Source organism: Hypanus sabinus, chromosome 13 (genome assembly GCF_030144855.1).
Source record: "Hypanus sabinus isolate sHypSab1 chromosome 13, sHypSab1.hap1, whole genome shotgun sequence".
Classification (NCBI taxonomy): Eukaryota; Metazoa; Chordata; class Chondrichthyes; order Myliobatiformes; family Dasyatidae; genus Hypanus; species Hypanus sabinus.
The window spans coordinates 14972430-14986581 of NC_082718.1; the positions used below are offsets into that span (position 1 = coordinate 14972430).

Consider the following 14152-nt stretch of genomic DNA (forward strand, 5'->3'; position numbering starts at 1 on the left):
CTCCATTTTGGTTTGGTCTGCTGGAAATCTACCATACTGTTGGACCTTACAGAGAGTGAGGGTATTTATTCAGGTGATCCTCCAATTTTTTACATCAACAAATTGGGTGAGTTAGTTAAGTACTACACTTAGTTAACTACTACACTGTAGTACTACAGTACTACACTTGAGGAAAGTTAGCATAGTAATTACAAAGGGGATAAATACTTTTTCAGCCTCACAATTCTGGTTTTTAATTTTTAGTAAATTGCTGACAGGTTTTGGAATTTTTCTTTTGATTTGACATGTTACACAATGTTTTGTAGATTAGCTCAAAAATCCTACTTCAATATATTTTAAATTTAGAAAATGAGACTGTAAAATGTATAAATATATGTGGGGGCTGAATACTTCTTCAAAGCACTGTATCTGTTCCTCCACATCTCAGTGGCTACTATGGGGCCATTAGCACAATTCTGTCAGCATAATTGCATGTTCCTTGTTTTGGAGTTCCATCTAAATAGTCTCTTTGAATGAGCCCTGCAACACATCCTCTCTGATTACAGCTGTGACACTCTCTCTTATCAGTAATGCAATCTTTCCACCTCTTTTACCTTCCTGTCTATCACATCCTAAACAAGAAAACCCAGGAATGTTAAACTGTCAGGCCTGTCCCACAGGCATTCAGGTCTCTGCCAGCCTTGTAAATTGTGCCACAACTACTGGATAATGGCCCAAATTTCTGAAATGAGGGATAGAGTAAAATGCATAAAGATCATATTACATGAAGCATTCATTACAAAAACATATGATTAATAAAAAGTAACTATAGAATAACACTGGAATTCCTTGAGAAGTAAGGTATCTCAAAGAAAGATATAACACTTCATCAGTATTGGCCTTCCAACATAGTGAATTAAGTTGCTTGCATTATCATTAAATAGCTGAACACTGAAAATAGGAACACAAATGGTAAAAACAGATTTGTTAACCACACTACACTGCTTTTACTGACCTTCACCATTACCTTGTAATCAGAACAAATTATTTAACACCAAGATTGTAATCTGCTATAATTTAAATTATGCTTCTGACTGAATACCTATTGTAATCCTGTCAGTCATACAATCACCTTTGTGTGCTCATGACTAGTTATCTCATCGACTCTCCAATTAATCAGAACAAAAACCTAAAATGCGAAAGGCTCTACTTGCAGTCCCATCACAAAGGCTGGTCTCTTCCTGATTTTACCCTTTCCAATCTAGTCCAAACCTTAGAATATCTAGATTTCTCACTGAAATAGTGCTTAATTTCAAACTCCATATCCATCCCATCACTTAGACTGCCTACACACACAACACGCTGGTGGAACGCAGCAGGCCAGGCAGCATCTATAGGAAGAAGTACAGTCAATGTTTCGGACAGAGACCCTTCGTCACGCTGCATTCCACCAGCATTTTGTGTGTGTTGTTTGAATTTCCAGTATCTGCAGATTTCCTTTTGTTTGCGTTTTTAAACTTAGACTGCCTAGTTCACCATACTTCAGAGTTAATTTTAACTCCTTAAATACTTAATGTCTTTTCTTACCCCGCCTCTGTGCATTTCAATCTCCTGACCCCTTGTGCATGAGACTCCACCTGTTCTCGTCATTTTGTTCCTACACTCCAGAATTCTACCAATTCTCCAAAAGCCTCATTTTTCACTTTTAAGTTTTCCACTCCTGTATTTTCTACCCCAATAATGTCATCTGTGATTCCCAGTCCTCCCCAATTCCCTGATTATTAATTAGCCTCTTCAATGAAAGAAATGTAGAGGCACAAGGTCTTGCTGCCTTTATAGGATCTTACTGTTCAGTAGGGACAATTCTGCCAGTCAGGCTGTGTCACCTCTTGAAACAATCTCGTAGAATCAAACAGCACAACCACAGACCCTTTCAGCCCACCTCACCCATGCTGTCCTTGATGCTAATCAATGCTAACTCAATTTGCCTATACTATGCTATCCAACTTTGTCACTGCTTTCAGTGAGCTATAGATTTACACTCAAGGTCCCCTGTACATCAATACTACTAAGATTCCTGATATTTACTTAGTCTGCCCTACCAGAATTTGACTTACCAAAGTGAATTACTTCCAAAAATCAAGTTCCATCTGTCAACATCCTATCCCAGTTTCCAATTGTATTCTCAGGTAACCTTCTTAGAACATAGAACAGTACAGCAAAGTAAAAGCCCATTGACCCACAATGTTGCAACAACCTCTACAGACCTACTCCATGAACAATGCTCTTATAATGATTAATTATCAACTCTTTGCCTCCTACACAACCCACAACCCTCCATTTTGCTTAAATCCATGTGCGTATCGAAGAGTCTTATAAATGTTGCTGTTTTATTAGCCTCTACCACCACTTTGGCAATGTATTCCACGCACTAACCATTCTGTGTAAAAATATCTACCACAGATATCTCCCCTGCAATAATCACCTCAAATGGATGTCCTCTAGTATTGGCTATTGCTGACCTGAGCAAAAGGTGCTGGCTATACAACCTATGCATACCTTTCATAATCTTACATACCTCTAGTAAGTTACCTCTTCACTGGTGTAGTGACACACCCTGGCTTGCTCATCCTTTCCCCATAAGACATGCTCTGTAATCCTGATAAATCTCCCCTTCACCCTCTCCAAAGTCTGCACGTCTTTCCTATAATGAGGTGATCAGAACCGACACAATATTCTAAGTATGGCCTAACCAGTTTTATAAGCTTTAGTACAACACCTCCAATCTTTATGTCATCTGCACACTTACTAATCAACCCTTCCACTTCCTCATCCAAGTCACTTATAAAAATCACAGAGAGCAGGCATCCCAGAACAGATCCCTGCAGAACCACGAGTCACCAATGTCCAGGCAGTGTGAACTCCTATTACCACCCTCTGCTTTCTGTGGGCAAGCCAATTGCAAATCCATGCAAGTTTCCACAGATCCCATGCCTCATGACTTTCTGGATTCTTTTCTCCAATCACCTCTTTTTTTTCCACACAGATTTTCCTTTTCAGGCATTTATGCAATACATTTGTGAAAGTTAGCATTAAATCTGTTCCCACCATCCTTTCAGAATCCAGAAAAAAAAAAATGCTACAAATTAAAGTCCTCAATTCTCCTCTGGATCTTTGGCAATAATCTTAAACCTATATCCTCTGGTCAACTAGCATCAGTGCTTAACTTCAAAAGAGTTCATTGAAGAGTTATACTCTGGCACTTAATACACCCCAACATTTGAGTTCTCTTGTGATGCCTTAGCAAATTAACAATTAAAGAGTTTTTTTAAAACATTAAACAGTGCTCTTGGGTTTTGATATTTGTTTCAGAGGTGACCTTATTAACCTCAAAGACCAAAGGCAGAATGCCCTATGTTCTATTTTACCAACAGAAAGGCAGGGAATATTTTCCTGGTACTTGGTCTATTAGGGATTAGCTACTGGGATTCTGGATATACACATTTAATGTTTTATAACATACATCCACCTTTCTTCTGTTGTAATCTTCCATAAATAACCTAACCAATACTGTATTTTGTGGAACATCCCTGCCTACTGGATCTAGGCCACAAACTTACTAAGTCTCAAAATAACTGTTCAAAATTCCACACTTCCACTGAATGCACTTAACCAACTATGATCTTGAGAAAGGAATTTATATCACAATTTCTTCCTACCTCAAGTTGAAGATCTGACTCTGGGCAGAAAATTTTATTACTCCCACAGAAATCCCCAGCTCAGGGCTTGATCAAATGTCACACAGAAATCTGCCAGGATTTAGAGGCATGATGGAAAAATGTTCAGGATACTTTTCCTCTATGGAAAAGTTGGTACTTCACATAGATTGTCAAATACTTCATAAAGACCTTGCATTTTGATACAGAAATATCAGAGAGGATAAGTGGCAGAGTAGGATTCCTCCAATACTTTAATTCCATGTGAATCAGTGAACCATTGTCTTAACTCCAGAAAGAAGCAATCAGCAGCTCATACATCAAGCACACACACAGAAAAATGATAATGTGGAGAAGAGAGTGCTGCAGACCAATGAGAGGCCATCAACTTGTAACATTAACTCTGCCTCTTTCTCCATGGATGCCGTCTGATTTGTTGTGTATTTCCAGATGTCCAACATCACCTGTACTTTTGAATCTGTAGACCATTATTATTACTTGTTGTGATCATGGGATTCTTATTAGGTAGAATTAAGTTCTACTACTTCTGCTATCAAAACACTATCTGCCTATTCTTCTTACATTCCTATAAGTAAACTGAGGTCCTATCTAGAATATTCAACGGTCACTTGATTAAAATTAAAGCTCTTAACTTTTCACAAAAAAATGAGAGAAATTTTGATCCATCTTCATCCTAAGTTAACATGCTGCACACACTGTGGCAAATTACTCCAATCAGCAAAAACTGTAAGTACTCTTAGTGGAACACTTGTTAACGTGTGGGAGAATTCCTTCAATAAATGAATGATCTATTCACATGGAAACATTGCTTACATCCAGTCCAATGGTGACTAGCAGGGCAGTGTTCTCTTCCAGCTGGTGTCACTAATTCAGTAGGAAATAACACAGTTTATTAATTGTCCTGTGGTGTATTAAACAGTGCATGCTACCCTCCTGATGAGGACCAGGCCTCTTTGTTCAGCTTCATATATCTGCTAACTGGAAATGAATGAAATGTGGCCATTTTAATGGCCGTTGACTGAGAGGATGGCAAAGGTGCGAAGATTAATGATATTGCTGTTGTGTTCCTGTTTTGTAAGCTTCTGTCCCCCAACTAGAGCCTCAGTGCTTTAACTCTCACCAACTTACCTGACAAGGCGCCCCTTTCAATTTGTGGATTTCTTCCTTGAACTGCCTGAGCTGTGACTCCAGCTGGCTGCGCTCCTGTTGACTGCTCCTGTATCTCTCCTCTAGCGCTCTTAGCTCAGTGATTAATCCTTCACACTGGGCACACAACAGAAAGAGTCTCCTGTTAGCGACGCACAGTTGTTGACACACTATCAGACTTGTGTGAGAGGTACTGGGTTCTGCATAAGACAACAGAGAAACCCATCTTTGTACAAATGTACTGGAAAGGTCTGACTGGAAATGACCTGCAGGGAGCTCTGAACCTTCCCATCTGACCTGTGGGCTTTAGCCCAGCTTTGAGTTTTTCCCTTAGGGTTATAAACCTCCAGTAGAGTGGAGAGAGGGTGGGAGAGAGGAGGGGGGCTTGTTTTGCTGTGTTCCATTTTGTTAAGTTCTGTGGTGTTCTGCGACATTGTGAGCAGACTATCTTGGTGCCAGAATGTGTGGTTACACTTGGCTGCACATCCTTAGGTGCGATGGTTGTCATGCAAACTAAGCATTTCACTCTTTGATTCAATATTCATCTGATAAATAAATGAATCTGAATCTGAAAAAGCTTCAAATATCTTTCTAAATGTGTCGGGAACTATGAAGAACATAACCGATCAAAGGTGTGTATAGTATAGAGTGAAGTAATGACTTCCTGATAACCCAATAATCTATCACAAGGACCATTTATACACCCCATAGATTCTCTGCACTGTCTAGTTCCACCCACGGCTCTCATGAAAAGGAGCCGTGGGCATATTTGGTAAAGGTAATGGCAGAGGTCAAAGATGAAGAGTTGACCTTGGTCTTTCCAATATATAATTGGAAGAAACACCAGTTCTTCAAAGGATGAATATTAAAGAGAGCCTGACAACACAGAGACGTGAAGATGTAAAAATGAAAAAAAAGGGTGAAAACCAACCCCATGTTTGCAGATGTGGATGGAGAGCTCTCCATGGTTACCAAAGTAAATGGGGTGTAGGAACCGTAGACTGTAAATATTTTGTGATAGATAAATTGACCTGAGGTTATCACATTTTTCAAGCGGATCTTAAGAAATGACAAAGCTTGATGTGCTCAATGACTAAGTCAGCAATGGATCAACCAAGTTCAAGTTTGCAGAAATAAATGCTCTGCATGACTGATACAAACTGAGAGAGAGTTAAAGGAGGTGGAAGACTGGAATGGTACAGGATCCAAAGTTATGACCAAAGATTACTGATGAGTGGAACAGGAGGAAAGCAAAAGGGGGACAGCAAAGTTAAGGAGTGGTTACAAATAGGGACTTATATGATGAAAATAGAAACAATGAAAATAAATTGTTCAAAATTAATGAAGGAAGACTGAATGATACCTTGGTGAAAATTTAGCTGAGACTGATAGATGAATAAGAACCAAAAGGATCTTAAAGGAGGCAAGGAAGATGCAAAGCTAAAAGGAGAAACTGACAAAGAATTAGGGAAAGAAATAAAAGTGTGTGTGTGTATATGAGATGAGTTTATAAGTGCCACACACCTTTACCATAGGGATTTCACTAGGATTAATAATAGAAAGTTGAGCAGATGTGAAGGCTTCCATAAAGGAATATCATTCAGAGAGAGTACTAATACAGTTGTAGGATCTATCATGTCACACAAGTAAGCTTAAGGCTCTGGCAAAGACAAGGGGCTCAGATGTGCGGGTCACATTAGTGAAATAGGTTTCATTGAGTATGGTGGTGGAAAGGTCAGTGAGAAAGGAAGATAAAGGAGGATATTGTAAGGCAGTTAAGGGTTTGCTGATTACAAGGTAGGAACAGTGCTTCAACAGATGTGCCCAAAACTTCCAAGTGACCAGTACACTCAGAATTTTGGTTTCTGGCTCACGTGCCTCCTTAATAGTGATTTAATATCTAAATTCTACTGCACTCCACTTATTTCAAAGATAAAAGTGTGTCCACAGGATATTTTGCTGTGTGCATATGCTTGGAAATAATGATTAACTCTTGCTTCTGAGTCCTGTGTTGCTGTTACCTCATGTTGTACTATCACAGCCTTCTCTTCTGCCTGCAGCAGTCGATGTTTCAAATCCAATTCATCAAACTGTCCTCTCTCTTCTGGCCTCTTCAGGGCTCTAGGATCAAGTTCAAGATTTTCTGTCTTCTGGGTTGACATCACACCGTCTCCCTTGTTTCCATCCTCAGGCCCGCTAACTAAGCACCCATCTTCATGCCGTTCACTTGCAAACGCCCGGCCACTAGCAGCTATCTTATCAGAAGATTTCTCCTGGCACTTCCATTGTTGTTCCTTCTGAGATAGTTTTGGTTCTTCCTGACACTTTATTCCTGCTTTTTTTAGTTCTTTGTCATTTGGTTTTCTGGGTAGGCATTCAGATAATACCTTGGCCTCTGTACCTTGCTGCAGTCGATAGCTTTCAGACCCTACAGAGTCCACTTTAAGTCCTTCGACCGATCTAAAAAACAAACAGGAAAGGTGTGCTTGTCATTGGCTCTTTGAAAACACACAAGTGTTTTAATGATCAGTTTTCTAAATTGACTATGTAGCAACAGTTAATTAGACATTAAAGCCCTTGTGGAACTGTTTCATCAGAGGCTCCGGCCTAGGTATACTACAGATTGGAGACAGAGTAAAGCTCCCTATACATTGTCCCATCAAACACAGGGTTAAAAACACAGCCAAACTCCCTTAATATTTACATTTCCAGGATAGATGCAGCACGGATTACATAAAGAATTAAGTTCCCTCTATGTCATTCCTTCAAACACTCAAAGTGGATGTGCAGCACTCAGTAAATACAGAGTAAAGTTCCCTCTACTCTGTCCCATCAAGCAGACTAAGCCAGATAAAATGAAGTGTAAAAATACCACTACACTATCCCTTCAAATATTCTGAGTGCAATCGGATACAGGGTAAAGCTCGCCCTACAGTGTCCCATTAAGCACTCCCAGTACAGATACAGAACAAGTCACACAGAGTAAACGCACCTCTACATAAGCCCAGCAAACATTTCTAAAGTTAGAAGGAGAGTAAAGCATTCTGTAAACAGTGAGTGTATGAGTGACTCTGAGTAACTTGCATGTGTATGAGAGATTGCAAGAGTATATCTGCACAATTCAGATTCATATTCCCTGCTGTTGGCTACAGCAGCTGTAAATTGATTCCAGCATGATGACCAAAATGTGCAAAGCATATTTGTAGCATACACTGCACCACGACACAGATTAGTACAGACAGTAGTGCTAATGGCATTACTGCCCAACAGCAGTAAACTGTGTCAGCAGATGACAATAGCAATCAGTATGCAACACTGATTTGACACCAGCTTCATTACTGGAGTTCAATGCTCCGTGTCTCTTAAATGTGTATAGCTGAGCAAGTGTTCAGCAGGAGGAAGGAACCTCCACCTGCTAATTGAAGGAATCAACAACTTGCAGGCTTACAATTGACTAATGTCTACTGGTTGCTATAATTCACAAGGTTTGGTAAAGGCTACAGAGAGTGGTTTGCCAGTTGCTGAAGACTAATCCCTAATGTTAAAGCTTCTGTACAAATCATTGCTCTCAGCCACAAGTGTGTTGATGGTTATTCTCCTTAAGAGCACAATGTACTGGAGATGATGAGCAGAGGATACTCAGTGCACAAAAAGAGGGAAGAACAGAAGAGGGGGGTTAGGGCTCTTAGCAACAGACTATGTTCATCTGGAGTTTTCTCCAATCTGAATTATAGTGAGGAACAATCAGTAAGGACGTCTTTGTTGAAACATGTCTAGCTCCGATAACAACCATAATCTCAAGAGTCTCATGAGGACTGCTTTTCCACTGGCTGTCAAGGTGATTGTGGCCATGAACTTCTATGTTTTGGACTGCTTCCAGGCTGGAGCTGGAGATATTTGTAACATCTTGAAATGTGATCCATAATTTTCCAGCCGGACTGAGTATATTTCATTCTACCTCTCTGGAAGTCATGACCCGAATGACATTATGAAGACTACATATTTCCCCATGGTATAAGTTGCATATCAGTTTACAGATATCAATGACAAGTTAGAGTATTACACACCCTCACTATCTACAGTGTGGTGTGGCCATACATTCTGCATAATCCTGGTCAATGCTCAATATCTATGGAGCCTTCAAACTGCAGCAGACCAAATGACAATGACTTTGAGCCACAATGATAAAACCAAAAGATGATTTCTTGAGACTAAGACTATATACTGAAGAAATGGCCATCTTATATATATAATCATATAACAATTACAGCACGGAAACAGGCCATCTTGGCCCTTCTAGTCTGTGCCAAACGCTTACTCTCACCTAGTCCCACTGACCTGCACTCAGCCCATAACCCTCCATTCCTTTCCTGTCCATATACCTATCCAATTTTCTTTTAAATGACAATATCGAACCTGCCTCTACCACTTCTACTGGAAGCTCGTTCCACATAGCTACCACTCTCTGAGTAAAGAAGTTCCCCCTTGTGTTACCCCTAAACTTTTGCCCCCTAACTCTCATGTCCTCTTGTTTGAATCGCCCCTACTCTCAATGGAAAAAGCCTATCCACGTCAACCCTATCTATCCCCCTCATAATTTTAAATACCTCTATCAAGTCCCCCCTCAACCTTCTACGTTCCAAAAAATAAAGATAGATAGATAGATAGATAGATAGATAGCTACTTTATTCATCCCCAAGGGGAAATTCAACATTTTTCCAGTGTCCCATACACTTATTGTAGCAAAACTAATTACATACAGTATTTAACTCAGTATAAATATGATATGCATCTAAAATCACCCTCCCAAAAAGCATTAATAAATAGCTTTTAAAAAATTCTTAAATAGTTTACTAAAGTGCATTGAGTGGTAACTTAAGCTCAGTCCTAACCCCGGCACTTTAACATGTCTTGCCCCTGCTGGTTGAATTGTAGAGCCGAATGGCGTTGGGGAGTAATGATCTCTTCATCTTGTCTGAGGAGCATTGCATTGACAGCAACCTGCCGCTGAAGCTGCTTCTCTGCCTCTGGATGGTGCTGTGCAGAGGATGTTCAGGGTTTTCCATGATTGACCGTAGCCTACTCAGCGCCCTCCGCTCTGTCACCGATGTCATACTCTCCAGTTCTGTGCCCACGACAGAGCCCGCCTTCCTTACCAGCGTATTAAGACATGAGGCGTCCCTCTTCTTAATGCTGCCTCCCCAGCACGCCACCACAAAGAAGAGGGCGCTCTCCACAACTGACCGATAGGACATCTTCAGCATCTCAATACAAACATTAAATGACGCCAGCCTTCTGAGGAAGTACAGTCGACACTGTGCTTTCCTGCACAGGGCATCTGTGTTGGCAGTCCAGTCTAGCTTCTCGTCTAACTGCACTCCCAGATACTTGTAGGTCTTAACCTGCTCCACACATTCTCCATTAATGATCACTGGCTCCATATGAGGCCTAGGTATGAGGCTCCATTAAGACCTATCTTGTTCAACCTTTCTCTGTAACTTGGGTGCTGAAACTCGGGTAACATGCTAGTAAATCTCCTCTGTACCCTCTCTATTTTGTTGACATCTTTTTTATAATTCGGTGACCAGAACTGTACACAATACTCCAAATTTGGCCTCACCAATACCTTGTACAATTTTAACATTACATCCCAACTCCTATATTCAATGCTCTGATTTATAAAGGCCAGCATACCAAAAGCTTTCTTCACCACCCTATCCACATGAGATTTCACCTTCAGGGAACTATGCACCATTTTTCCTAGATCACTCTGTTCTACTGCATTCCTCATTGCCCTACCATTTACCATGTATGTCCTATTTTGATTAGTCCTAGCAAAATGTAGCACCTCACACTTATCAGCATTAAACTCCATCTGCCATCTTTCAGCCCACGCCCCTAACTGGCCTAAATCTCTCTGCAGGTTTTGAAAACCTACTTCATTATCCACAATGCCATCTATCTTAGTATCATCTGCATACAATACTTACCAATCCAATTTACCACCCCATCATCCAGATCATTAATGTATATGACAAACAACATTGGATCCAGTGCAGATCCCTGAGGCACACCACTAGTCACTGGCCTCCAACCTGACAGTTATCCACCACCACTCTCTCGCACCTCCCATCCAGCCACTGTTGAATCCATTTTACTACTTCAATATTAATACCTAACAATTGAACCTTCCTAACTAACCTTCCATGTGGAAACTGGTCAAAGGCCTTACTGAAGTCCATATAGACAACATCCACTGCTTTACCCTCGTCAACTTTCCTAGTAACCTCTTCAAAAAATTCTTGGGCATACTTGGGCAATATGTTACATAAAAATGTAATTCTACACACAACATAATTGACCAGACTAGATGCATGCTCAAACAGTGTCTTTGCTACCTGAACAACTTTAGATGAGCTTTGCAGAGCTCAGAGGGGAAGCAGTCAGGATCTTTTATGCTCTGAAAAATCTTGCAAAACCTCAAGAACATGAGGATTCAGTCTATAGTAAACAGCTATGGAGCAGAAAGGAGAAAGCAAGAACAAGAGGAAGAAAAGGAAAGTAATGAAAAGCAAAGTGAACAGCCTATAATCATTTCTGCGCCAGCTACCCATGACCAGTTCATCTGAACGTATGAAACATTCACTTTGAGATGGTTTTTCTGTTGGTATTGTGGTCAAACTGACATCACGATTGTCAACAACAGATGTAGGAACCATCAGTAAATGGTAAATCAGACATTCAAACGAACTAGTCATGTTAATGGATGCATGTTAATTGACATTAGAATGATACTTGCTATGATTTGCATGTATGAAACATTTACTTTGAGGTGGTTTTTCTATTGGCATTGTGGTCAAGCTGACATTGTGATAGTCATCAACAACCAAATATCATTCAAATATCAATTAACGTGCATCCACTCTAGTCAGTGTATTCTAAGGTAGATGGTCCAGCCAATTTGGAACCAACATACTCTACCAGATGAGGAGCAAAAGTTGTCTGGGGAGTGGGTGGACAGTTTGTTTCCCTTCTGACATTTATACTGGGCTCTGCATATCCCCAATTCAAGGTTCTTAGTGCCAACCCAAATCCTTCTTGTCCATTTGGCAGGACATGGGCCAGGTATTCCAAAGAGCTTGTACTTTCTCAAAAGGCTTTCAGACATCCTGTATTTATTGTCCCTCTGGCCACCCGGTAATCTTTTCTAGTGACAGAGCTCAGAGCAAAGTGTCTGTGTTGGGAGTTGATTGCTGGGCACACGAACAATGTGGCCTTCCCTTCAGTCAGCTGAGTGTAATTTAATATTGGACACGTTATCCTGGAGGAAGATATTGATGTCGGTTTACTTATCCTACCAATGGGTTTGGAGGATTTTGTAGAAACATCATTGGTGGTACCTCTCCAGTGCTTTGACATGTAAGTCATCCGCATCTCCAAAGATGCAGGAGAGCAGCAATCATTGCTGTCAAGAACTCTTGTGTTTAGTTTTCATTATCACCCTCTGGCAGTCAAAGGCTTTTCTGGAGTACTGAAGATGACAGGGAACTTCGATGTTGCTTTTTACTTTCATTGAGAAGAGGCTCTCATGATATTGAAAGTGGTCCACATTTTCCAAGGTCTTGATTTGGACAGTGATGTTGTATATGCATATTGACACAAAACCTTGGTTTTGTACATGTTGAAGGCTCATCTTCTCTTGTGATTCAGTGAAAAAGTTGACTTGGAGTTCAGCCACAGACACCCAAATTAGAACAGCCATCTGCATTCTGTTGGGGCCAACCATAGTTTGCAGTGGATGATTCTCAAGAAGTCCTGGAGATCTGCTCCATTCTGATAAAATGTTTGATGGGCTAAGGGGCAGCTTTACAACAAGAAACATGAAATTGTGTTAGGGTAGCACTACATAGTGCTCCTCCAAAGATTGGTGAAGACCTCCTGGGTTACAGTGGAGGAGACTGCAGATGGCATTGAAGTTCAATCTCAAGTGCCTATGGACCTAAAAGCTTCAGAGTGCTCCTCTCAGCAGTGGCATTCAGGGCTGGTTGGTTGACTAACACTTAGCAGAGTGGAAACTGGCAGAATGGGATTCTTAAAAACTGTTGGTCTGGCAGAGGACATCCTATTCCTGTTGCATCAAGCCAAAGCCACCATCCGGTTCAGTGCTTAGCAATCAGCAACCTGTTAGAGGATGGAGAACAGGTTGTTGTATTTCAGTAAAACCCAATTAGGAGGTCTTAAAAGGGAAGTGAATTTTTGGTCTAGAAGTGGCAGTGAAAGGAAAGTCGGGCTCCATGATTTTCTAGCACCACCTTAGAGTAGAGCAGGTGAAGAATGTTAGCACAAACAGAAAAGTCATTCAAAATCTTGTTGCTGCAGTGGAAGTGTTGATATCTGTCAGGCAGGCCTGGATATTTACACTTATTGTTGTTAATAACAATGTTAAAATGGAATAATTGGGTTTTACTGAAATACAGCAACCTGTCCTCCATCCTCTAACAGGTTGCTGATTGCTAAGCACTGAACCAGATGGTGGCTTTGGCTTGATGCAACAGGAATAGGATGTCCTCTGCCAGACCAACAGTTTTTAAGAATCCCATTCTGCCAGTATCCACTCTGCTAAGTGTTAGTCAACCAATCTATGTGTTTCCGTGATAATGTCAGTGAAGTGAAAGTCTACGTGTGTGAATTTGAATTACTGTGAGTGAGCATCTGTTTGTGAACATTCATGTAATTCTGTGTGTGTGTGTGTGTGCAGATGATAAAGTGAGTACGTATGTGTGATTACAAGTTAATTTATGTATATCTGTGAGGTAGTGAGAGTGCAAGCCCGTACACAAGTGTACATTTCACATTGGAGCTCTCCTACCTGTGGCTCTGTCGTTCCATTTGCTGCAGCTTTTCCCTCAGCTGTTTATTATCATTCTGCAGAACTCGACACTCTTGAGCCAGATTTCGACACTCGACCTGCAGGCACTGGACTGCACCTGTTATACACACAGCTTAAATAGCAACACAAATGTCCAAGGAGATAATAATTTCTGGTTGAACATTCCATATCCTAAAAAATCCTGCTTAGAAGAGCATTCTTTTAAAACCTCCATCTTCATTCTTATAGTGAAGGCCTTGCACTGAAATGCAAGGGATCACGACAGAGTTCATTTAGTCAGGCAAATCAGTTCAGGCGTTTAACTACCCCACATCAAAACACATGTACACAACATATGCATATCTTCCAACAACTTTCCCCACTATTCCAATTTGATTTAAAACATCTTCTCCTTTCACAG

At 40.7% G+C, this 14152-nt stretch overlaps 1 protein-coding gene across 5 annotated transcripts in view; it reads right to left on the bottom strand.

Moving 5' to 3' along the window:
• Positions 1 to 14152, bottom strand: part of ccdc136b (coiled-coil domain containing 136b) — a 165168-nt gene that overhangs the window by 12298 nt on the left and 138718 nt on the right. For all 5 annotated transcript variants that reach the window (XM_059987124.1, XM_059987125.1, XM_059987122.1 and 2 more), the window contains 3 exons: positions 13732 to 13849; positions 6884 to 7322; positions 4845 to 4979 (listed from right to left, as the gene is read on the bottom strand). In XM_059987124.1, coding sequence (XP_059843107.1) covers positions 4845 to 4979; positions 6884 to 7322; positions 13732 to 13849 — 692 coding nt within the window. The remainder of the gene's footprint in view (positions 1 to 4844; positions 4980 to 6883; positions 7323 to 13731; positions 13850 to 14152) is intronic.